This window comes from Diadema antillarum, unplaced genomic scaffold (assembly GCF_040938485.1).
Source record: "Diadema antillarum isolate AM-2024a unplaced genomic scaffold, OU_Dant_1.0 seq00000809_RagTag, whole genome shotgun sequence".
Lineage (NCBI taxonomy): Eukaryota > Metazoa > Echinodermata > Echinoidea > Diadematoida > Diadematidae > Diadema > Diadema antillarum.
Genome location: NW_027271689.1, coordinates 1,216,464 through 1,243,663, shown reverse-complemented (window position 1 = coordinate 1,243,663; position 27,200 = coordinate 1,216,464). Strand labels below are relative to the sequence as shown.

At 38.7% G+C, this 27,200-nt stretch overlaps 1 protein-coding gene across 1 annotated transcript; it reads right to left on the bottom strand.

Moving 5' to 3' along the window:
- Positions 1-276: 276 nt before the first annotated feature.
- On the bottom strand, positions 277-27,200 carry LOC139739617 (lysosomal alpha-mannosidase-like). Its single transcript, XM_071650219.1, has 23 exons — positions 27,033-27,200; positions 25,252-25,354; positions 24,283-24,456; positions 22,449-22,642; positions 18,691-18,894; positions 17,572-17,643; positions 15,449-15,565; positions 14,205-14,405; positions 13,679-13,751; positions 12,893-12,932; positions 11,098-11,167; positions 9,999-10,124; positions 9,542-9,658; positions 8,493-8,622; positions 6,389-6,477; positions 5,785-6,006; positions 4,952-5,070; positions 4,016-4,117; positions 3,403-3,490; positions 2,653-2,733; positions 1,841-2,059; positions 780-929; positions 277-297 (listed from the first exon to the last, which is right to left on the bottom strand). Exons 1-23 carry the CDS (start codon positions 27,108-27,110, stop codon positions 277-279), a joined length of 2,790 nt encoding a protein of 929 aa, XP_071506320.1. The 5' UTR covers positions 27,111-27,200.

The following is a 27,200-nucleotide window of genomic DNA, read 5'->3' as shown; positions in this document are numbered from 1 at the left end:
CTATTGTCCACTGGAGACGATCGACACTCTTCAGGAGCTGATTGGCGGCCAGAGAGAGTTCCTGGATGTCTGCGATGGCGAATGGCGTGAACATATCCTGCATGGACAAGAGCAGAAGGAAACAAAATGGCTTCAAACAATGCCATGAAATGATGTACATAGCACCCAGCTTTGACACCCACATCCAGGTGTGTATTGAGAATTCTTGCTGAAAGATCTCAAAACACATTTACAACACTTGTGATGTCTTCACCAAAATTGCAAACTATGTTAAGCTCAACTGCACATATTAAAAACCTTTGTCAGCATTGCCACAAAAGGGACAAAAATTTGATGCAAGGTGCGAGTAGGCATATGTGCCTTATCAAACAGGAGAGCATAGGACCAAATTATAAAAAATAGTATTGGTTGAGGTGAAGATTCAGCTTTTAAACTTTTTGTGAGATACTTAGAAACCACTTCATGAAATGTTTAAAAACATATCATATAAGAGGAATCCAATGAATATATGATAAAAATCTAAAAAAAGAACTGTACCATCCCTATACCTCTATACACACTCATACCTCGAAGCTACCACTAAACTTGCAGCATTTTGACCACTGATCCTCTACTGGAAGAGTCTGGATATCTCACTGGCCAATCACTTTGAAGCCAATTTACCGCCATCTTACCATCGTCCATTGCCCATACATTTGTGTACAGAGCTCACAACAATACATGATCGGTGAACAAAGCAGAGTAAAGGCTGTTGTGAGAAGGTGGTTTGTAGGGCTAACCTTGAGAGAGACAGTTACAGATTTGGAGAAGACTGCGTCCTCTCCATTCTCAAACTGGTGCTCCAGACGTAGGAGGATGACGTTGGGGGTCAGCTGCTCAAGGGTCAAGAGGTGGACATTGTCAGGTAGGGTAGTGGTCACATACGATGCCTGAGAGAGAGAGAGAAAGAGAGACAAAAGAAAATGATTATGAAACTACATCAATGAGCAAGCATGCTCATTACTTCCCCTTTCTTAAAAATTGTATGCAGAAAATTTGTTTTCTGTTTTCAATGCTAAAATAAAAGACATAAAAATTATTAAAATGGAAGTCTGTTATTTGTAATTTCTCTATGCCAACCACAGGGGCATGGTATCTCATTGCAAATGGAATATCTCATTGTAGACATTTCCATCATGGCAATCATCTAAAGTGCCCACTGAAGTTTTTCAGGAAGTGCTTAGATGCTGCTTGCTAAGCGCCAGACTTAATTAGAAGCTTATGATGAATAACAATCGTTGACTTCAGCAAGGTATGTCTTATTGGGGTAACAAATACATCACAAATGCTACTTTATCACCTAAACTAGGAAATAAATTATACATGTAATTTGATCTGGAGAAATCAATAGGCATTAGCAATGTCTGTTTACTGACTGCAAGAAAACAAGTGTGATTTTGTATCGATCTTCAAGTCAACTCAACCATTACAGCATGAATAATGCAAATAGTAGATTTGGAAGTCATTTGCTGTTGGCATGGCTAGAAAAATGTAATCACTGCCTTATATTTTCAGTAGAGAGAGCGAACCAAACACATATTTAGAGGTTCCATTTCAGATTAATCTGCAAATTAACTCAAGCCTACGCTACATTTCTCTGGTTTGCAGAAATTTCATATACTGTGTCAGTAAGTTGAGGGCTTGTGATTGCCCTGGCTGATGAATTGACACATAATACTGCAACCTAACAGTGGAATCTTAATTTTTTCAATGGTGATGGGTATTCTTTTTTTTCACACTTACATCTCTTTGAATAAAACCCAAGTTGTTGATAAAGCTAAGCAAATACCATTGGACTCACATTAGCACTGACATTGGTCTCGTTTGCCGAGGTGATGTAAAAGTAAGGTCTCATATATATTTCCTCTCCCAGAGTGCGTTGAAGGAAGGTAGCCTTCTTTGGGGTGGACAGGACCACATAATGACTTCCACGGACCATGAGACCATCCCCAAACTGACCAGTCTCATTCAGAGGCTCGCCCACGCCTCGGTTGTCATCTTTGAGAACCCTGCGATGGATCTGTCAGTGCAAAAGAGTCACGCATACCAGGACTTTGGAAAGCGAGGAAATAGCAAAATGTATCCCAATGTATCACAAAACAAAGTGCAAGAGAACAAATTTACTTCGTTTCTTGATATAGTGCACTTCCGTTACAATGAACACGGTTAGAACGAAATTCCGATTACAACGAAATAAAAATTTAGGCTGCAAAATTACCCACACTATGTCTTTTTTATAGTTTATTTGCTTGGTTATAATGAAATTTTGATATAACGAAAGAAACTCCCAGTTCCAAGGACTTCGTTACAACTGGAGTCCACTGTATATCACCACTAGCATTCCTTTCACTATCCCTACGTGGCCTTCCTACTCCATTCCAGGAACTCCTCATTCTAGGGATTTTCTTTCTCCAAACAACAGTCCTTCCAAGGAGGACCTCTCTTCCTCATTTCCATCACCGTACAAACTTTAAAACAACACTAGCTGGCATTCAAACAATCCAACATTTCTTGTTTATTGCATGACTGAACCAAAATAATCACTTTGAATCATAATTATTGTCTGTTCCCTCCCATGCCAGCTATCATTACAGATGAGAAACAGGATCTTACCATGACCTCAACAGATCCAGACCTGAGACTGCTTCCTCCTTGAGACCTGTCAGTCAAAACTGTGAACTGGGATGAGTTGTCCTGCAGCCATATTTGTGATAAAAGACACAAAAAATGAATAACATCATACATTTGTGGAAGAAACAAAGCAAATACAAATTTTAGAACAAAGAACCAATTTGAGACAAAAACTGGTCTACACACCATTTCTTTTTTTAATAAGCTTCTTTTAACCACTTCAAAAATTTTCTTACTAGTAAACCTACTATGATGGAGGTACAGTATCTTAACCGCCCCCTGAGTTTGTTCATCAAATATTTTGAAAGCTCATGAAATTAGCCTACGTCATTGCATACAGCCCATATTTATAATTTACCCAAATATGATGAGGTGTCTTGAGAGCATGTGTATGTGGCTACGACCCAATAAGGCAACAATAGCTTGATACATGAATGATGAGGACTAATTCACCTGTTGAATTCATCTAGACATCTTTTAAGACATCAAGTCTGTGGTAGATGTCTGAATAGAAAGAATAAAAGTAAATTATGGACTACAGGCATAACAATCACACATTAATGAGCACTGACTTGGCCTGTGCGAGAATATTTCCAAGGCAAAATTCCTGTACATTATTGTTGGGTAAATAGGCAAAAGGGGCTTGAGTGGCCTTGAGTGGCTTTGAGTGGACAAAATATGCCACAAATCAGTGATTTCTGTGAGGGAAGAAAGATATTGATATTAACACACCTTGATGAAGATCCTGCTGTTGATGGGGTAGTAGTTGCCTGCCACTGGCTCACTGTTGTTGTATTCATAATCCTCTCGCTGATCCAAGCTGTTCAGAAAAAAAGAAAGATACAAAACCTTTTGAACATTTGCTTGTCTTTCAGAGTAGACAGCCAGCATACAGCACTAACTTTTTCCACTGAAGTATATGAAGTGTCATTAACTTGCATTTCACTGAAAAGGGTTTTCTGTTTCTGTTGATATAACAATAACAATCAAAGATCTCTGCACATGAATGTCGAAATATAAAAAAAAAAATTTTCTGTCTACACAAATCTTTGGACCACGTAAGGCTGAAATATCTCAAAACCTTCTGACATCTGCAATCACTGCCAAAATAAGAATTTGGAATGAATAGACAGTTTAAAAAATCTAAGAAAAACATAAACCACCACTTCATGCATGCCTCCACAAATGAGATAGAAAAAAAAAATGTCATGACCACATTCATATTCTAGATCTGAATCCTGAATGCTGGGTGTAACCTTTACAGTGAATATTCACACTGTGTAGAAAACATTAGTACACACTGAATGTGCTTGAATAATTTTCATTGCACATAACTATGTCTTACATCCTTTCAAGAATCTGTCTGCCATTTGAGTCGGTGGAGAAAGTCTTTCCTGACTGGATGTTGGTGTCAAACCGGGTGATAATCTCCTTCCCAAGTCCATCACTGCAGCAGGGAGGGGAAGGTTGGGGGGGGGGGTGGGGGGAGAACATGGAACATAGAAAACAATTCACACTGAAATGAAGACATGCGTTAGCATTACAATTACAATGGTGCATTATTGTAAATGGCAAACTATGAGGGAAGTCTTTCACCCTCAATTTTCCTGTGCAGTCAGCAGCTATGTGCCTGGCTATTTCACAGGCATGGGTACATTAAGAGTTCTCCAATCTCCCTCAAAAACAAACAAAAAAACAAATATGGGAAGAATTGGCAATAAATGCTTACCAAGACTTAACAAGACGACAAATCTTGGTCATTAAATTATACAGTTGCCACATAAACTGCCACTCGGGTGAAAAGATACAAAGTCCAACCAAAGAGATAACTGCGATACTGCAGGATATGGGGAAGTTACATAACCAGTTTTAACTAACACTTCTTCCAGGATGTGCTTCCTACAGGGCTCAGCAAACGATGAACACTTGTGGTCATGCTGATTGGCAAAAATAGAATGTTGGTACATTAACAGGAATGGACTCATTCGTTCAATTACATTTGTATGTGTAACTTATGTCATGAAATGTTATTATTTGCCCTTCAATCACCAGATCAAAAGAGGGATGTCAAAGATAGAATTTGAGACATAAAATCAAATTATGAAAGGGGAGATTCTGAGCTAAAATTGAGCATTCCTCATACACTAAAGTATGCCTTTATCTACCTAACTCTTGATAAGTGTTTTAATCTTGGACAACAGAAAATTTCTGGAAATAGCTACAAGTCTTTAAAGAAAAAAACAACCAACAACTATAAATGGCATGAGATGCCAAGGCCTACCTGACTGGAATTGGTCCCACTGTCCACTCAAACTCAGCCCTCTGCAGCCCCTTGTAGACTCTAACCACTTGACTGAGCCAAGGTGTGAACTGCTGCTGGACCTCCTGCACCACATCACCCTGGCAACCAGAAATAAGACAATCATGTGAAAGCAATCTTCCTTGCTGCGTATCATCAGATCACAAAACGCAGTGATAGACCTACATCTTTGTTTATAAACGTGACGTAAGACAGCATCGGCAGAAATCAAATTACTTGTGCACAACAGTCTTCCCCCTAACATGAATCCCTTGTTAATCTTTCCATTACAGAGAGAGAGAGAAAAAAAAATCACATCAAGGTACAAATTCGTCACCATTATCATGAACACTGAATGACAGCTGAAAATTCACATGAAATGTCTTCCTCATCTATCCCAGAAGAAAAACGTTTAACTTTTCCTCAACCTAGCTTCTCTTTTTTTTCCTTTCTTTCCCTATTCATTTTTCAGGGATGCCAACCTTTTTAACAACATTCCTTCATTTTCAGAATATTGTAAACACATATCTATGATGGAAAACCATATTTTCACCTCGTCAGCAATAGACATGTGTGTAATATAATTTGGGGAAAAACAGTATGATCCATGAAACCAGCATAATTATTGAAAAGCATAATGCAAGATACTGCAAAAAAAAAAAAAAGAAACAGTCAGCATCTCTCCTTCTTTTTTTTCTTTTTGTCCTTCCCCTCCCTTCTTTGTCAGTTTTCTACAAGCTTGTTTTCCATCTGTACATACACAGACACAAACATATAAAAGCATGAAGCACATGAATGCCGGGACCAAAACTTACTGTGACCACTTTGAGTTGCACCGACTTGCCGTCAAAGAGCGGGAACGGGTCGCTCTGGTTCGGACGGAAGATGTAAGCCCCGGATGGCTGGATGGAGACACTGTTGCCCGTACTGGAGTTGTACCAGAAGAAAGATTGGTTCACCAGGATCGTGTTGCTGGACACCAGGTCTGTCATCGACTTCAGGAGGCCAGTGGTGCCATCAAAGTTGAGTTGCAAAAACTGCAAAAGAGGAGTCATTACAAATGAAATATGATAAAAATATAGAAATATTGTAATATATCATACAAGATTAAATAGCTACTAATAAAAAAAATTTAAAAATAGAACTCGCACAGTGTTCATTGCAGGACAATTTGTATCAATCTTCCAAGAGTGTCTAAGATATATAACTATATCTTGACATCATGCACCATGGGGTAAAAAGTTCAAGTACAAGCAGTTGAGTTGTGTGAAATTCATGGTATTGGAGCCTAACTCAGCAGAAATTGTGTATGTGTATGTGCCGGGGAGTGGGAGGAAAGGGTCCTAACCCAAGATGTGCAGCTCATCAAATTTTCTGTCATAAAGCTAGAGAAATGTCAGACTGATATCTAAACCTCACCTCATTACCGATGGAAGCATCCTGACCAATGGCATTTGACATCTGGACCGGCTGGCTCCTCTTTGCTGCCATCAATCGATTCAGCAAGTCTAACCACAGGACCAAGAAATTGATAAAAAATAGGAAAATTATAACATTCATGATGACAGGTAGAGCACATAGAAAACATTACAAAATAAAAATGTATATGGCTGAAGACAGAAGCTTATAACAGTAATAACACTTCATTCAATTCCTTGAGACTAACTTCAGTGCTTCAGAATTATTTCAGCACAGTAGTTGCATGACACAAATTTTTCTATAAACTTGGTATTAGCACCCTAGGTATCAAAGACACACATATAACCATTGATTTACATCATAAAACATAATACATACAATTGAAGTTTTACACTGTACTGATAAGTTGTACATAACAAAACAGTAGCAAGAAATATTATCATTAAAGTATGACTAAAATCATACAAATTAAATGGCAAACAAAGTTTTGAGTCCAATCTCAACTCCATTTAAATGAAATAAAGGTAAAAAAAAAAAAAAAAACATATGTGACCCACGACAACGGTTTCAGGCAAAAGTCGCAAGAGCAAATTCCCTCCTAGGCGGGGTACAAAGATTTTGACCATTATTTTTGTCGATTTAGGTTTTTTGCAGAAATCAAATCTTTGATATTTTTTCTACATCTACACTAAATTTCATAGCATAAGACTAAGTTTTTCCTATCGAAAATGGAATTTTAAGCACCCTATGTTGGATCGCAATCGTCAGTTTCGAGCTTCCTTCGAACGCCGCGCCAATATCTTCAGCGTTGCTACGGCGCAGGGTCTCACACGCGATTGGCTGGTGCGTCGCATACATTTACATAATTTGGCTTTCGGACACACCAGTTGCATGCGTTTGGGGAATGCTTTGTCCACGCGTGCACGATTACATGCTCCATTGTTCTTGCTATAGTGGTTTTATACGCTCGCTCTGTAGTGCGCGCTCTTCGTTTGGCTTTCTATCCAAACTATTCTACCGCAATGTTCGACAACGGAAGTGAAACAAAAATCATGTAGCATGACATAATCGTGTGAAAAGAAAACTAAATATTCTCAAATTTGTCTACTTGTACATGTAGTAAAAATTATGACAGCAGCAGACTGACTCAATGGAAGGTAGATGAGAGGAAAGGAGCGGTCACATGTGACCAATTATATTCAAATACTACACGTCAAGATCGCACCAAACTAACGAGTCGTGTTTGTTTGTTTGTTTGTTTTAATTCAATGAGCACCACCAAACAAAGCAACATATGCCTGTCTTGTAAAGGCAAAACAAACAGGAAGCGTGACCCTTGCCAGTGCCAGCACTAGCAATTTTCTGCTTTCAAAAGGCACCACGATGAAAACGCGATTTGTAAATGTGTGGATTCGTCACCGCTCCTGTTACGCGCACACGGCCATGGCATGTGGATGCCATTGCGTAATGCGTGCACCATAGTATTACACAGTCATGTACATTGTACATGTACACCATATGTGCAGTTATCGTATTCGCCATCTTGAAAGACGTACTGGTAAACAAACCCGAGCGAAATGCATTGTTTATCGGCTCCATACGCTGAGCTCCGAGGAAGGTGCCCGGGAAATTTGACTCTCTCAGTGAGCCAATCAGGAGGCGATGTGATTGCTAGAGGCGGAGCTTAAACATCGATTGGCACCATCGTACGGATGGGTGATTCTCCCCTCGCATCGCCGCTCGGACATTGTCTTTGAGAAAGAGGTGAATCTTCAAAGCCTGTTTTCTCGCAATTTTGTCAGGCTAACAACTTAAAAAGTGCATTTTATTTCTCTTTCTATGCCCACTTACGGTGCCGAAGAATACAAGTGTTTTATATCAATGCAAAGCTTAGGAAATGGGCAATGAGATTCAGTGAAAAAATGAATTTTCAAAATTCCCGACTTCTGCCTGAAACCGTTGTCGCCGGTCACATATGGTCACATTAGAGCTACACATGGACATTGACATTTGAGTTCCTGTATGTCTATTTTTCTGTCTCCTTCCTGCTTTTTAAGCTGACATCATATAATAATTGATTTTTCCATAACAGATATGTGCTTACTGTTGGAGGCAGCAGTGACTCGGTACATGCTATAGCCGACTGGTGGCACCGTAGCAAGGAAGACAAGCTCCTTGGTGGCATTACCCCTGTCCCGTCTGACACTCTTAGTACTGGCTGTCACATCTTGAATCTTGAGGTTGACAAAATGCACAAAACAAACAAAAATTCTTATATTTTTCATAAGATGATGCACTTGCTACCACTTGAGAATAATGCATGCTCAAGTGTAACTGAGTCAATAGGTTTATATTGCTGATTACATTTTATGTTCAGGCACATTATAAACGCACACCACATTGGTTATACATTATGCTGTGCTGAAAATGTATGTTGTAAAGGTGTAATGAATACTGTTCTTCAATTTCAATCTTCAATTTCAATTTCTAAAAGATGCACTTTTCATTTCTAAATGATATGATAAAAACTGCTGTATTTGTATGGCATAACTGTAAGCATGTCTAGAAATATTGATTTTTTTTTTAAACAAAGCCTAGTAAAAACATCAGATTACTTTCAGTGGGAAAAGTCACCTACCTTGTTATTATTTCCAAGACCTCATCTCCAAATATCATATTCATGTGATAATATGGAATACGAGTTCTCAAAACCTAATTTTTGGCTGCCATAACAAACTAGATTTACACTATGAAAGCTGCGTAACAAAACAGGGGCAGCTAGGTACCTCCTTCACCCACTGAGGACGAGTCCCGAGTATATTCGGGCAGGTGTCTATGGGAAATAATGCGTGTTGTAGCAAAATCAGTCCGTCCTCAATGGGTTAACCCTTATAGCAAGAACTAGTCTCTTCAGAGTGAATTACTTTTATATTTGTAAATCAAGTACCAAAAGTATTGCATGAAATTCATACACAATTAGAATATCAACGACAAGCAAGTGGCAAATTAATTGCTTGAATGACATATGATTACACGGTAACATTCATGCTATACCGCAATTATGTACATCTGTTCTCTTGAGACCATGTATGCATGACGGTGCTTCATTCTGTTTTTGCTTTTGTGTTTTTGCTTTTGCTTTTTGTGACTAACCTGGTTGGGTACAGATTTGCCATCAGGCCCCACCACAGTGTATGTTGCATGGTTGACCGGAAGACGAACAGGCCAGGTCACTGACCGGGCTATAGGGTTGTACACAACAACCACAAACTGATGGAAAAAACAAAAACAAAAGCAAGACAGCATGTTACATCTTCCTAAAAACAATGATTTGACGAAAAAATACTCCCTGTAAAATTATTCCATTGAAATTTGCAATCCATTAGGGTTTATAGTACTGCATATTATGCTTGGTTGCCAAAACATTCAATGCATAAGATAACACTCTTGGCCAGACATTCTACAAAAAATAATTCACACAGCAAATCCACAGCAAATGAATTCCTAACAAGGAAATGAAGACAGGAGAAATGCAACAGACTTCAGAATCAATACCATATTTAAGTTTTTAGACACTGGAGCTCCATGAATCAGAAGACTACCATGTTACCTGGCTCAGTGATTCCGAGGCAGAACAGATACTGATGTTGGCGTAGTCACAATGGTCAGAAGAATCCTGGAGATGGTAGCTAAACTTTTGGCTGACATCTGCTGATATCGCCTCACTGATCAGAGTCTTGAGAAAGAAAAAGAAATGCATGTTGGCATGAAATCTTTGGTGAGTGTTTGTTTTCCCATTCAAGGTCCATTGCTTTGTTACCCTTTAGAGTTAGATAATGTCAAAACCGAGAATTGCAAATTGATCTTATATATGATCAAGAAATAAAAAAGTGAATTCATTTGAAAAATCTCAAAATCTGACATCTCACCCAGTTCCTATCCAATTTTCTAAGTCTCAGAATGTTTCTAAATACAGAAGATTTTCACATTTTTTAAATCAAACTGATGTGTTTCAATGCCCCTTCTCCAGCATATCATCATTGACTACAGCCATACTTCACGGCTGATTTTCACCAAACAATTTCTAGTGGTAAGCTTTTATACCATTTTTTACTATCCAGTTGTTCTAAAGAAAGTGAAGCTAATTATGTATGATTGTAAAGATAAAGTCTGAAAACTATGAAAATTTAGAAATCAGACATTGGCTGCTTGATGATCCTAGCAGGCTTTCATGATAGACCAGATAACTTATACATTGAGGGAGAGCATCCAATTCCTGACTGAACCCCACACGTGATAATAATGATACTCTAACATCACAAAAAACTTATTGCTGTATCATTTGTTGGTCATGATGATGGCCATGATAAGCCTGATGTTCTGACAGACACTTTCACATACGAAAGAACAAGTCATTATGTCTGGAGAAGAGTGTTCGATATGTGAATTGATCTACTATGAACAGGATAAGAGCAAAGGTCAATGATGTGTGATGAGCAAGTCCTGATAAATATGAACTTCCCTTCAAATACAAACAGCTATGATATTGTGTGCAGCCAATCTATGCTTAACTATTTCACTACATGATCTGTTATCATAACACAAAGTATATCACCACATATAATTCTCCTTTGTGCTTTGAAGGGTTAACATGAGATTTCCATCACTAAGTATTAATTAGTTTCGAGATCATTTAAGCATATACCAACCTGGCAATCTACTCTGCCGATGGAGAGTCTCTTGGCGTAGTCATCAGCAACATGCTGCTTTTCAGTTCCCCTGAATACATTCAATAGAAAAAGAAAGAATTGCAACAGATCAGTGCATCCATTATGGAATTGAAACTCATTATTCTTTACCAATTTCATAAAAGTATCTTGTCTGAGAATTGCTGAATTAATATGAAAACACTCCTCATCTGTATGAGCAATGTCCAGACAATCATTGGTGGTTCAATGCTGCCGTAAAGTCCTATCCATTCATTCTTGCCATCATAGTCATGAATAACAGATTGAGTGGTGAAGACCCAAATGATAATATGCCCATATTTATTCTTATAATTTTGGGCAAGAAATGAACTGGACTACTAACTGTTAGGCATAATGTACCTTCTAATTGTTCCCGAGATGGTGAAAATGTAGTGATTGCATAATAAAAGTATCAAATGAAATGAATAGTGACTTGACAAAGCCTTGGAAACATACATACTTTGACAGCACTTGTCAAATTTGTGGAGTGAATCAGTTTGAAAGCAGTAGATCACACCTCTGATTGATAAGGTCATCCACCATCAATCAGAACATCTTACATCAATACAACTAACTCAATTTATTTTTACATCTCCCTCTTGATTGTTATCGATATCACACATCATGGCTTGAAACATATGCTTGTATTCATCAGTGTTCATCAGTGTTCATCAGAATGATGTTAACTTGATCTTAAAACAAAAACAAAAACAAACTAGAAATGTCGCTACGGCGACTGGTGTATGCCTCCGCCATAATGCATGGTTCTCCTAATAGGTCTATAGTACAATGTCTTGACAATGTGTGATGACAGTTTCACACAATTGGCAAAATATCAAAATGACAGGTTTGCCACAAATGTGCTGAATGTTCACTTTCCCAGAACTAGGTTCAATTGGATGAATGATTAAAACGTCAGAGTGCAGGTATTTGGGGGAACTGATGATTTTTACTTGACTTTTGACCCTTTTATAAGTTTATGCATTGAGTAATTTTCAAGGTATTGAGAAAAAGTATAATTTCAGTATCAAATGGTAAAATAGTATTATCTAAACCTGGCCTTTGACTTTTGACCTCACAGTTCCAAAGAGAATCACTGTTAGGTAGAACATGCATAAATATGTAAGTTTCATGATAATACCTTGAGTTACTTTTGAGATATGGAGGAAGAAGTGCAATTTAGCACTTTCACTTGACCTTTTGACCTTTGACCTTTTGGCAAGAAACTTCCCACAGAATATATATTGGGTTATACATACATACATCAAGTTTTAAAAAAATCCTTCAGGCATTGCATAAATAAAGGAAAGTAGTGATATTTTGAGGAGTTGACCTTGACCTTTGACCCCCTGACCTTTGACCCATGACCCCCAACTTCCCTAGATAATCACTGCCCATCGGTACATGCATATATATACTAAGTTCCATGAAGATACCTTGAACCATTTGCGAGATATGGAGAAAAACATGAAATTTCAACCTTTTTTTCACAAAATAACAGTGACCTTTGACCTTTGACCCCGTGACCCTAAAATCCAAACAAAGTATTATCCCCCCAGGATATACCCTCATACCAAGTTTGATGCAAAACCACCTCACAGTTCTTGAGATATCGACAAAAACAAAACGGGATGGACGTACGGACGGACGGACGGACGGACGGACGGATGGACGACCCGAAAACATAATGCCTCTGGCCACTTCGTTGGCGGAGGCATAAAAACAAAACTCAAACTCTGCAAACACACACACTTACGTCACAGCATCATGGTGTTGAGCAACAGCCATAGCTTCCCCTGAAAATAATAAAAACAAAAAAACAAACTGTGTTTCACTCTCTGGTCTAGTAAATGAAACTTTTCCAGAGGTTACTCTACACAGTTCAAAAACTAAAATGGCTTCTTACAGTTTCTCAAGGATTCCATAAATATTATGCATGGACAAAAACTATTTGAAAATAAGTTATTTGCGATAGTTCCAATACATACTCAGTATAATCGATTGAAGACTGTACTTATGCAGATGTCTGCTGCAAATAGTCATGGTAAGTCATTTAGCACGATGTGTAAATCTATAATCATATCAATGTTGTGATATTTAACTTTAATGCAGGCCTTCACAACATCACAGTTGTGAAATTATGCTACTGAAATCTGTGGGGGTAACACTGCACATGACAAAGGGAAAGGGTGAGAGGGAGAGAAGGAGAGAGAAACAGGTGGCCATATGACTACCAAAGCAGAACCAAACCTGAGTGCAGGGCTACCAATATTCCCACATCAACCTCGGGCAGATTCCAAAGAGCAACCCGGAAAGATAATTGTGTTTCACACGCAAACTCAATAGTCCGAATTCACGAAGGTGGTTTAAATTTAGACCATAGACTAAAATAAGTGTGAAATAGGCTTAGTCAAAGTCAAAATTATACCTAAATCAGTGAAACTTCTGGTGTTTATTGTCAGGACATGAGGAGAAATTTCAGTTTTCAGGAAGCCTCCTGTAGAATCAGGTAGACTTGCCAGCTGTACCAGTGAAAACTTACTTAATCTTTCTGAAGTTACTCCTGATTTTCTGAAGCTACTTGGACCAGTGAAGACTTCCAGCTGTTTGCAGACCTGATGATATGTGTCAGGAAAAGAAAACAAGATGTGAAAAATACAGCAGTTGACAAGTTAATTAAAATATCCATAAGAAAGTTTCGTATAGACAGGTAAAAGTCTGATTTAAAGTTACTATGAGCATGCTGGCAGTGAATGCAGTACCTGTAATCACAATCTATCTGGGCACTTCTGAAATCATTCATAAACATTGGATTTTGTGATATTTCCATGAATGACATCATCAGTGGCACCATATTAAGGACATCATTCTTCAAAACTGTGTACTACATTAACTACACTATCACATCCTTTCCCAACACAAAGCACTGCTTACATCACTTTCAACATTTTTATAATTCACAGCACCATTATAAGAAGTGGCCAACTTGCGCACTAAACTATTGTCACTCAATCGTCGCCTTTTGCCACCAACAGACTATCACGACATGACATCAGTAATAATCATACCTGGAGAAGGTTGTTAGACTCCCTCACATAGCCCTTGATGGCTGGCCTGCTGACAAAGTACCCGCTCCAGAAGTTGTGGGGAGCATCGCCGTACGGCATGAAGTCCTGGCTCTTAGTCGTCCACGTCTTGTTGGCTTCGTTCAGGTTGGAGACATAACACGATGGTGTGGAGTAGAGAAGATAGAGTCCTGTATCATTCTCCTGTGATGAGAAAGAGACAAAGTCTTTAATAGTCAGTGAGGTAGAACATCGCTTGAAAAGCCCTACTGCTTTCTCCTTTACATCATTCGTCAAATGAACTGCATGAAAGAACTATATACCACCCAAATAGCATAATATGTTAATTTTCTCTTGTTTCAGTCCAAAATGGGTGAAGATACAGACACTGATTGATATTGGTTTCTGTCTTAATTTTTCTACACCTCAAAACCTGTCGGTCCTCTTTTTTCCAATTGAAGTATTAACCTCGACATGTACCTGCCCCAAGTCATATGATGGCTGTCTGCTGCCTCTGAATATGCAAAGAGACTTATTATTAGCACCATCTAAGTATGCCAACTCTTAGCTCTAAAGGACGTGGGAGACCAAGAAAGACCTGGTCTGAATGTGTCTGGGCTGATATTAGGACGTGTGACCTGATTCGCATTGACCCGCTGGACGGGGTCACGTGGAGGGTGGGTGTTAGACTTAACAGCTGCCTACTGCCTAGCTAGAACCTGGGACATCCGCAGCAGATAACTGGATCAAGCCAGGAGGGGCAATCAACTTTTAGAACCTACCCTAAGCTACTGGAGCAAGATATAGAAGTGTGCAGAAAGGAACAGGCTCTCAGATCACCATTCTCAATCCCTAGCTGCTATGTTGGTCATTTGTGACAGACACTAGTGATTAAAAAAGCTTCATTACTTCTTTGCAGTATGTTTGTTTGTTTGTTTTTGACAGATATGAGTACGACACGTACGCCTAAGTGTAATGGCTCTTATCACATCTACGTGTATTTCTTTGTAACACTTTCCACTTCATTTAACTTATGGGGAAGTGGGCAAGTCCTGTGCATGAGGATACATGTAGTACTAACATTAAGTGAATCAACATGGATTGACAACATAACATTATCATGACACGAACACAAAAGTGAGGACCTGAGAAAGAAAAGTGTACCAGTACTCTGCAATTGCCTGGAACAAAATTACATCTCAGAAAATCATGCCCTTTTTCGTTTTATCACACAGCTTTAGTCTCACCTTGGCATTGACATACTTCATCAGCTTGTCAAGATTCTTGTACCATGCATTGGCGTTCTCGTACTGGAAGTCAGAGCCCATGGTTAGGATGATGTGATTGGTTGCAAAGAAAGCGGCCTACAGATGGAAAACAAGAGGTGAGACATAGAATGGAAATGCCATGGTTAACTGAATATTGGCAGAAATGAGGAGACAATTTTATCATTACCTTCCATAATAATCTTGGAACCGTTTATATGCAATGTTAGTAGTCTAGTTTCAATCCCAACGAATGGGATGTCAACAAGAAAACAGTTAACCCGTTCCTTCCGCAATTCTCTGAGTGCCTTTAATGTCCCCAAACGAGATTCTTTTCGCCCGTCGACAGAGAGGCACACAGGTTGGTAATCCAGCTGTGTGAAGGCAATCAAGCGGTTCATGGTGTCCCCCTTTCTAAGGTCAACTACATCTGCCCGTGAACAATGGAAATATCGATCGGGTGCGAGGTATGAATAGAGCGTGCGCTGATGAGCTCTCAGAATCTTTTGTTCTACACAAAACCAGGTACCTGAATGAGGTGACTGGGGTCAGCGAATCCGCATTTCTAACTGATCTCTACCTTGATCATTATGTACATGTTCGTACGAGTTTACAGCAGAACAAGCAAAAAACTAAATCAGGAAAAGGTACATAATACTGTAAAACCCCCTCTTTTAAACAGCAGGAGAACAAATCCTGATAGAATAAACTCTTATCTTTTTATCAAACCCACTTTTCTGAGCATTTTAACACAAAGACACATGAATTTAGGCCACTGAAGCAGGCACCCTTGTCTTCATTTTGGGAACCTGGTAAACCAGGTTCCCGTATATCAGTTGCTCCCACGGGAACCTGGTAAACCAGGTTCCCGTAAGGAACGGGTTAATAACAATTCCAAAAGTCTAATACAAACCTCTTTCTTAATGAAACCACTGAACGATGTGAGCAAATATTTGTCTCTACTTCTGCTATGATTCTCATTTGTTAATGATACCTTCCTCTTATCCCAACAATATTTCACTGCCCCTGTTGATGTTTTCATACCAACATCTGTACGAGTCAGACACTTGATCAAATGTTCATTAAAAAGGAGTATAGGCCTCATCTGTTCAGAGTTAGCACATTATGAAGATCAATTTAAATGACATCTCAAGAATTACTGGTCATCAACCATCCCGTAATTGGAGGGCCAGAAAAGCATTATTATGAGCTTGGTCAAAGGTGAACAATTCCTTCCAATACACTGTACAATTCAGTTTCAACCACTACTGCTTCTGAGCCTTATGAAGGTCCTGCAGAGCACTTGGTTAAAGGTCCTGTTTACCATTAGGAGCAGTGATTTAAAAAAAAAAAATGTTCAAGATATTACATTTAATGCATATATGTGTAGGTCAGTTGTATCACAAAACACCCTACCATATAAATTTTTTGCTATGAAGCCTAAAATATATGGTGATATCACTATTTTTCTCAATAAACCATAACTGTAGATGGTTTAGTTTAGAAACATTTTTAATACAACTATTGTTCACATTCTGTATACTTATACTTAACAATGACTATACTGATTCAAATTTGTACATTGGTAGTTTCGATCCCTAACACACATTTTTAGAACTATTTTGAAGCACTAAAGCTGGGTTTTTGTTTCATCTACAAATGTTAAACAATGCCTTTAACACTGTACTGCATTGATAACATATTTTCCTTTAAGTAGAGCATGGGCCTTCCCCTCTTCTCACGCTTGTTTCTCTGTTTCTGCATAAAAACAAAGAACAAAACCAGAGATCCACCTGAAAGCTTAAGTGACGCATTCCGAAAGTGGAAGGGGATGACATGAAACTGCTCTTTATCCTGTTCTTTCAATATGAAGAGGGTATTAGACTGCACACAATACTGTAAAATGAGGAATGTTGGCGTGCATTTTAATTTCGCGAATTTTGCAAGCGCCAACATTCGCGAATTAAAATGAACGTGAAAGTTCTTGCCTACACAATATGCATCGGATGCCAGTGGCAATTCGCGAAAATTTCATGCTGCGAGAAAGGCTGTTGGCTCCAAGTCGCAAAATTTTCATGCCACAAATAGATTGTGTTTTACAGTACCTGGTCCCTGCACCACTTCACAAAGGCTTCCACTCGATCGTCTACGTTGTAATCAAACAACCGCGGATCATCCTGCAATTTATAGAGTTTCAAACGAAACAGGAAGAAGCAATCAGACCACTTGTAAACACTCACAAACTGATGACGAATTAACATATTATTGTTATCACATCACTCAACAAGGTGAGTGTAACATAACTAAAACCTCTTGACAAGGTTTACAACATCTTGAGTCCAAAATGTCATACATGAGATATGTGCATGATGCAGAAGAATTCCACACTGACACTAAAAACATGTATACACTAAAATAATATTTATTTTATAATTAACTAAAAATAGCAGGCTCTCACAAGTGGTACATGTACATGTGGCTTTCTCTTTTTTTTTTTTTTTTTTTTTGGGGGGGGGGGTCTAATTCTGCTTTGCTTAACACATTTGTCATCTGTCAAAATCTATGACTGCCATTAAATTCCTACGATCCTACTGGCAATTAACAAACAGGCTGTATCCATAATTAGCATGGATAAAATGGCACAGTCATACTCTTTTTCCATCTTTCATACCAATATTTTTGTTTGATTTATGCCTGCATTTATGGAACGTCTGTAGTTGTGGGAGGTTGGCAGTAAATTCCACATGTTTGTAGTCCTTGAAAGAACTGTACACTGACAAACAAGAACCCAAGAAAGAGGAAAGTGGAAGAGGAAAGAGATATAAGGAGAGTGTGAGGAAGGCAAATAGTGACAGTCAAAGGGTAGTGGTGAGCTGGAAGTTAAAGATGCACAAGTGGAGATGGGAGGATATGAGACAGGGACAGTCATATGGAAGAATGGAGTGAGAAAAATGTAAAGGGTCAGGAAGTCATTGGAAGGAAAAAGATGAACCAGAAAGGAAGGAGGAGAGGGAGGAGAAGGTTGGACAATCATGGAGATAAGAGAGAAGAGAAGATGCAAAATTTCAAATGATGTATTGCAAGAGAGAAAATAAAGATGATGCAGACTTTGGAATGCGGAATCAAGAGTACGAAAAATGAGAAAGGTGAGAAGGTCTGAAGTTGGTGTTCATCTGGCTTCCATATATCAAGAAAAAGCACAAATAATTCCAACAAAATCTTACCTGGATGGGTGGGTCGTTACAACCTCTGTCAAAGCAGAATCCTTTGGGCGGGTTGTAACCGTTGTACAGGGCGCCAAAGAAGAGATCAGCAGGGCTGCCCAGGCTCGGGTTGCCATGCCAGACTTGCTCCATGGTCTTTGTGTTGAGTCGGTGGAGCTTGTCGTTGTAGCTGAGGCGGCCAAAGAAGAATCCATCAAACCCCATCTAGTGCAGAGAGATGAAGGGGAGAGAAATACACACACATAAAGACATACGAGAGTGATGCTAAAAAATAATTATAGTCAAGGTCGCTACAATCATGATATATGGAAACATACATGGAAACATAGTTATAACAAGAGGTCCAAAACAGAACCATGGAATGTGACACATTACAAAACACAAACAAGTGCTATGTACCCGGGTAGATGCAACTACAATGTACATTGCTCATTAATAAGGCGTATATATTTTGAGTTTAGACTTGATGATTGAATTTGTCTTTTAAACATCTTGAGACATTTAAAAATTCAGACGAACCTTGATTAAAAAGGGAACTAGCAAAGTAGGAAAACATGCATTTTTTTTTGTACTAAGATTGTTGGTGCCAAAATGAAAATAGACAAGACAGGACATACACACACACACACACACACACACACACACACACACACACACACACACACACACACACAAATCAGCATATTAACAAACAAAACTGCATTCAACAGCATTGAAACAAACCATGCAACAAGCTAACAGTGTAGACAGCCAAGTGATTTACATCCAGCATAACAGCATTGCAAGCGCATAATGTTGATGCAGATTTCTTCAATTGTAAATCCACATTATCCAGGCTGATGCTAGTTCACATCCACATGTACTGAATCCACTATTAAAAAAAAAAAAAAAATCCACTCTGCAACTTCAACATCACTGACATGTAACTTACATGTACATTTATTTTCTCTTTCTCTTTTCTCCTTCTGATATTTTTTTCACAAATACTCAAGTTTTATAATATAATATGAATGTCATACGGGGCTTGCCTTTTCTTTTTATTTTTGACTGGCATAAAACATTTAGCGTCTACAAACACTTCTTTTCCTCTGCCAGGAAAACCCTGGATTACATCGTAAAACTAAAAGGTGACGAAAAGTCAGAGTTCTGTACTATTCCAAATTACAACACACACTCTGATTTGATTTATGGTTTGTGAAACAGGAAGCCCATTAGACCTTGTGTCCAGGGGAAATTTTGCATGAAAGGAAGAACGAGAATAGCTTATCTTTTGTTCAACAGCAATTCACTTTTAGATATCATCCACAGAGTAAAGGTAGGGCCTAGAAAAAAGCTGAGACCAAGAGATTCAGTGCACACACACAAACACACAGAAATGGAACTGAAAGAAATACATATAAATATGTGGTTTACTTTGACTAAAGCAAAACTAGACTAATTCCACTGCTAAGTAGTTGACTTGGCCTCTGTTTCTCATGCCAACACCATTTGTGCCATACATGTACATAAATTTTCGCAGTGTGGAAATTTTTGTGCATTTTGCACGACCAGAAGCTAGTAGGAAAATAAAAACATGCAAGTTTTGTATGCCATTTATGTCCCAGTAGTTAATGTCCCGATTCCGCAGAATAAAAAACATGAGAAATTCATCTAACCCAGCCAAGCGCGAAAAATTACACATATGAAAATACCCACTTTTACAGTAACATTATCGTAGGACTTATTTCATAGAATCTGAAAATATCAAAACTTATGTTTGGTGGTCTTTGACTATGATCTTTAAACCCTGTTACTGCAGGAGAATAACTCATCATTTATTCCTCATCTTCTCACCAGATAATTTTACCAATGAACATTAACTGCTGAAGATGCAAATGGAAAATTACATTTTACATCAGATCACAGTGACCTTTTTCCTTTGCCTTTGACTTCCTACCACCATTACATTTATGTGCATGCAAGTAGATCTAATTCTGAAATCATTTCAAGCGTAAGTTTAATGACCTTTGACTTTGAGGGATTTTGCCCAAAATCTAGTTGATGCATCTGCATCTTTTGTAGCATATCTGCCCAAGCACAAATAAAGTTCAAAGAGCAGTCTATTGCAACTGATTGACAAATTGCTTTACATCGATGTTAAAAAAGCAGGGAAAAGTAGTTTATCTAAAATGATAATACAAAGCTGAAGGACGGAAGGACAGACAGACAAACCAAAACATACATACATACTGCACCCTTTGAGAAGCATGCATAAAAACTAGAAAAGCACTCCGAGAGCGCAGACCTCCGCCAAGCAGTTACTAGTCCACTTATGATCTTGCTCTTCCATAGAGATAAGTGATTTTCACCCACTGAAAAATCGCCCTATTTCCCAATATAGAAGCCATTAATTGTTACGTCATAGGCCCTCAGATGAGCGGCGCGCCTCTCCCCAGCAGAAACTAGAGCACGCACTTTAGTGAGCGCATGCAAACCTCAAATACGCGCAGCCTGAACTCCCAAGTTCATTGACCCTACCTGCCAAAATATCAAAAATCCTTCATAAATTCCCCAAAAATTCTCGGATCACTACCAAAAGTTAATCGTTTGTTATTTGTGTCATTCTCAACCTTTCCTGCAAGTTTCATCCCGATCTGTTATCTACCTTTTGAGCTATTTTGCACACAGACAAACGAACGAACCAACCAACCAACCAACCAACCAACCAACCAACAAACCAACGGTAACGAAAACATAACCTCCTCCCTTGGTGGAGGTACAATAGACAACCCAATTTCAGAAGCTATAGAGTCATATGCTCTCCACTTAATGGTCATGTCCTAAAGTGCTTGAGGACATACACCATAACTATGAACAATGAGGGTACTGAAATGGTGTATGCAAAGAGGAAATACCAGGGGTCATGAAAACAAAAGCAATGGATACATCCCCGAGCAAAATAGTGGGCCACAGCATTTTTGCTTGAAAAGTCAGAAGTGCCGACAGATGTCTGCCTATATAGGATAATCTATAGGTGTGTGATGGAGGTTGGAGTAGGTGATTCTTTATAGACATTTTATTTATTTGTGACCTGCTACAACAATAGGATCCGAAAGTCGAGGGGAGGTCGATTTTCTGAAAATGACATGACATTATTCCCTTACTCTTCTGCTTTAATTTCATGGTAACATGTGTCATAAAAGTACCTGGTTGCAGAGATATTGATGATTATATAAGACCATGTTGAGTGGTCTATGAAATCAGCATTTTGAGAAAACCGCCTTCAAAGTTTTCTTTCCAATGCAATCATGATCAAGGGGAGGTAAGACAGTTTCCACCTCTGGACAATCATAAGGTCTGCTCATAGCAGACCTCCGCGATGTTCATTCAAGCTTAGAGCCAGTGGTCTGCGCATGACCTATCAGTAACCAGGATGCCGCGCAATGACCAATAAGATCACTCCCTCGTTGCTAGGGGCTGAGACTATTTATGGCGCTAAATCCAAATCTTTGGACACATTTCTGTTCCGTTGAGAGTCAGAAAATCATGGCCCAGAAAAACACTAATTTCTTGCCTTTCCTTTGATCATTCAGCTTCAAAATTTTGGCAGATGATAGACGACACATTAGAATACAGCATTATGCCAACAACAGAAATTCAATGGTTTTGACCGATGCTGATAATCCGACTTCAAACTTGATTTTCTCAGCTAAGCCATCAGCGACTTTTGGATCCTTTTGTTGTGGCGGGTCACATTTACTATAATAATTTTTTTTTACCTGAGCAAAGAGACCAGCCTGCTCTCTGGAGTGACCAAAGGGGTCAATGTGCCAGGCCACTCGAGGGACACCACATTTGCCAAAAGTGTTGACCAGGAAGCGCAGGCCCTCCGTCATCTGGTCAATGATGGCGTTGTAATGTGTGCAGGCCTCATCGTTCATACTCCAGCCGCCATTGATGAACTCCAGTCTTCCTACAGGCCAATAACACATAGAACAATCAAGACTGGCTTGTCCCTTACAAGTGATCACCTTTTGATCATTTAACCCGTGCCATACTGAATTCTGAAATCCCCATAGAGTTAATACACAGGCCACCAGGTTCTCATATGGAACGGGTTAACAACAGGTGTTGGAAAACTGAAAACCAAAAATATCACTACATCATTACATCTTGAATTAATCCAAATTTGAATAGAAAAATGAAATGCAGACCAAGAGCTTCTTTTAAACTTAACCCATTGAGGACGGACTGATTTTGCTACAACATACATTTCCCATATACACCTGCCAGAGTATACTTGGGACTAGTCTTCAACAGGTCAAGTGACAAGGATGATTATCATATTGTCAAGCAAAGCTGACCCAGCAAATGCAATGCAAAGCTATAGTACACATTCTGAACTGCACTCTGAAAAATCATGCACATGTGATCATAATTTTTCATATCATGTGTAAATCAATTGCTTTCTCATCTTTTTCTGTCTTGTTTGTCTGTCTGCCTATCTGTTTATCTTTTTCTTTCTATAATTTCATTACTTGAACATTGTCCAACAGTAATGGTAATGCCTAAGGATAAACCTGTAATTTTCCATTATTAAGCATACTCTAAATGTTAAATGTTGTAGGACTTCACATTATTCAGACTCATGTCTTTATGAATGTCTACCACACTTTAAGGAACTATGCAATACAAATGCATGTTGACTTGTGTTTATTCATGGTACCCTCAACATCACCTACAGTGTACGTGTCCAAATGAATAGCTAAATTTGTGCAATGTATTTCGTAATAATACTTCCACTTTTTTTCTTCAGATTACTTGGTTTGTACTCTCCAAAAAACCTTCCAACCCAAGATTCTCAATTACTGCTAAAGTACTAATAAGATCATCCAAAAGAATTTATAGGGAAACATGCCAGTTATGCTTAAAGGGGAAGGCTAGTAACTGATCAGTGGGAATCAGTGGAAATGCTGGGAGATGATTGTTCCAATCCTTATGGGATTCATTCAAGAGTTCATTGTATATCTATTGTTGTGTGAAAATGATTTGCTTCAGAATAGTCTCATATTCAAGTAATGTGCAGTTTAATGCTTCCAGGTTAGCGTCCCTGGTCAGTGACGGAGCATTAATCTGCACATTACTTGAATATGAGACCGTTCTGAAGCAAATCATTTTCACACAACAATAGATATACAATGAACTCTTGAATGAATCCCATAAGGATTGGAACAATCATCTCCCAGCATTTCCACTGATTCCCACTGATCAGTTACTAGCCTTCCCCTTTAATCTAGGTGCAGGTGCATTCCAGTGTCTTTTGTTAATCATATCAGTACTTATATAGCAACAATTGACAACTGATGTCACAGGCAGAATCTTGGTGCAGAAGGTTTTGTTTTGTTTGTTGTTGGTTTTTTAACATATCCAAGTAATCTGGAGAAAAATAGTACAAATATTACCATAAGACATATGACACATATTCATATATATTATTTTGGTCTCATAAGCCATGATCAGGGTATTATGAATCAATGCAAGTCAGCATGCACTTGCACTGCATTGTCCCTTTAATTTGGAGTGGTCAGGTGGGTGTGGTCACGGGTGAATCACCTTCACTGACAAGCTGGCGGACAAGGAACTGCGTCTTTTCATCCTGCTGGTGCCACCAACGCTCAAAGAAGGCCGTCTCCACATAGATGAACCTTCGACCAGGGTCCTTAGCAAGTTCAGATGTCACAGAATCCAGAATGTACTGAACCCCAGCGTGCTGAATGCTGTTGTTGGCTGCAAAGAAGAAGAAGAAAAAAAAAGTACTCATATGAGTAAAAAGTATATTATACTTATGAGATGCATTACTCCTTGAAAGAGATGTGATTTGTTAAAACTTACAGTACTGATATTTTATTTCGTAATTCTCCCTTGAAGAATTAAGGTGAGATCCCCATCATGTACTACCTGTAAACAGTAACAATACAAAGATACAAAACTACGCACTATAATTTGATTTAAATGGTACTCGTTCTTTTTTGGGGTGAATACACAGATCCTGCACTGTGAGTTGATTCTTTTGAAATTGAATGAATTTACGACGGCCAAAATGTTTGGTGTGCAATAGGTGTGACCATCTACAAAATTTGAACGATCAGACAATCTGCTCATAATAATGAATTCCCAGTGAAAAATGGGCATTAAACGAAAAAAGTAAATATCGAGATGTATGGCTGTCATATACAGAAATTCCATTCCCATGTTTATTTGTTTGTTGTGTTTTTTTTATTTTTTTAAAGAAGGGACCACAGAAGATCACAAAGTGAAAGATTTTTTTTTTAATTAACTAATAACAAAAAATTAACAAATAAAGATGGCAATTTCCATGCTTCTACAAATACTGTGTACTAGCAACAATATGAGCCAGTATGACACATATCCAACACATCAGATGCAGATTGAGTAACTTATTTTAGAGTTTCATACAAAAGCAGAAAACACCCAGGACAACTAATTTAAGCTTTCTCCAGATCTGCAAACCCATGTCTCAGTCAGGAACCATTTAGCAAAGTTATAAAAGTGGACACTCACCTCCATAGAGATACTCATCAACAGTCTTGAGCCAGCCTACATCATCATGAGTGTGTGGGACCAGATGTACGTTCACCCTGTTCGCCTTGGTGGGGTTACATGACTAAAATTTGGGTCAAAAGAACAAAATAACCAAAGAAATTACCCTTTCCTTCACACAAGTGGGGGCTACACTGTGCTGTTACACACTCTGAGACATCAGTCAACAAAAAAGGCTCCAAGTAGAATGGCTTTATGACACAATCATGTAACCCTGCATCATAAAACCACCAGAAAGTTGCCAGACATGGCTATTAGTTAAGGGCAGATTTTGAGAAGTAGTCTCAAAGCATAACTCAATACAAATAGACTTTCCTAACCTATTTAAGTGATGTTAACCCACTGAAGATGGGCTGATTTTGTTAAAACATGCATTTCCCACAGATGCCTGCCAGAGTGTACTCAATCAAGACAGGTCTTTAGTGGGTTTAGAAAGTACACACTCTGGAAAAGCGTGTACTGAGAAAAGCAGGGCTGCCAACTCTCACGCATTGAGCGTGAGACTCACACATTTTGGTCCTTTCTCACTCTAAAACTTTATTTCATTTGCATGCATTTCTATTGATCTCACTCATTTTGACTCCTAAATTATAGCATTGGCTTATGGGAGTCTCACTCTCATCTAGTTTCCAGTGTTGGCAGCCCTGGAAAAGTAGGTTTGATGTTCTGCTGTTAAGGGTCCAGAGTCAAGTATTCATCACTCTGCTGTGTGCTCTGTTCAATTATTGGGACAAAAAAGGAAACTATGAAACTAGGAATGTACTAAAACCACAATGAAAGGATAATCGAATTAAGCTGAAATTTCGCACAAGCATGTACCCATGACCATTTATTGCTAACTTTTAAAGCAGTAGCATCGTGATCTTTTCAAAAGTTATCAGAGTTGAAAGAGAAGAGTGGGTAAAAGGTCCTTAAGAAATTAAAAGGGAGTGCTAAGATATATACACTGACGTCACTGTACCGGACCGTGGTACCTAATCTTATCACAGCTTTATATTTCAAAAAAAGTGTTCAAAGAAAAACTGCAAAAAAATATAATTTCTAATTCATGTCATCATCCCAAACTTTGGAATTATGCAGATTGGCTCTTTCACTCAGGAAAAAAATAAATAAAATAAAAAGTGTCCCCTTTTATTTTGTTTTCCCCAAGTGACTTCGCTGGTTTTATGATGGCTAACACATTTAATTTGTATTGACTAGACCCTAGACCTATTGACAGTTTAGTTTCGGAACAGAACATGGAGTAGAAAAGGAAATACACAAGTTTTGCACTTCGCCACAAGTGACCATGGTGACAACCCACACTGTCAGATCACATCAGATCAGGATTAATGACTGGCTGGTTGGACCAGGTTTTAGTAGACTACACTGTTTTGAACTGATGGGACTACCAAGACAAGAGTCTGGTTTTTTACCACTCCAGTCGTGTTGTTGTTTTTACTACGGTACTGCACCTGGGGAAGAGCCGAGTGAAGCAGGCCACGCGAGAAGGGGAATGCTAGTTTAAAATCAAAACCAAAGGAGCCAGGGGCATGGGCACATCTTAATAATGCTTGATGCTTCAGAAATTACTGTAAAAACATGACATAAACAACACACAAACGGTGCAAACAAACAAAAACTACTGTCGTAATGAAAGCGAAAACGGCACTTCGTCACTGACCACGTAAATTCAATTCATGTAGATTCTACAATACGCCTAAAAACGAAGATGAATAACACTCAAATTCAAGGATATTTACCTGGTAACCACAGGTAGCATTTGCAGCGACGACAGAAATACAGAGAACCATAGAAAGCAAAAACTGTTTGGAACCCATGTTGTTTCCTTTCACTATCGCCGCCCAAATTTTATGGGGTATTCCACTTCACAACAGCAACCTGCGAAGTTCCGTTGTTTTTATCACACA

Bases quoted from the DNA above. Each gene is read 5' to 3' on its own strand.
- LOC139739617 (XM_071650219.1), bottom strand. From the start codon at position 27,110: ATGGGTTCCAAACAGTTTTTGCTTTCTATGGTTCTCTGTATTTCTGTC. The intron at 6,007-6,388 runs GTGAGGTTTAGA...CCTCTTTTGCAG, and splicing joins ATGCTTCCATCGGTAATGAG to TTTTTGCAACTCAACTTTGA. The intron at 5,071-5,784 runs GTAAGTTTTGGT...TCTGGTTGCCAG, and splicing joins TGCAACTCAAAGTGGTCACA to GGTGATGTGGTGCAGGAGGT.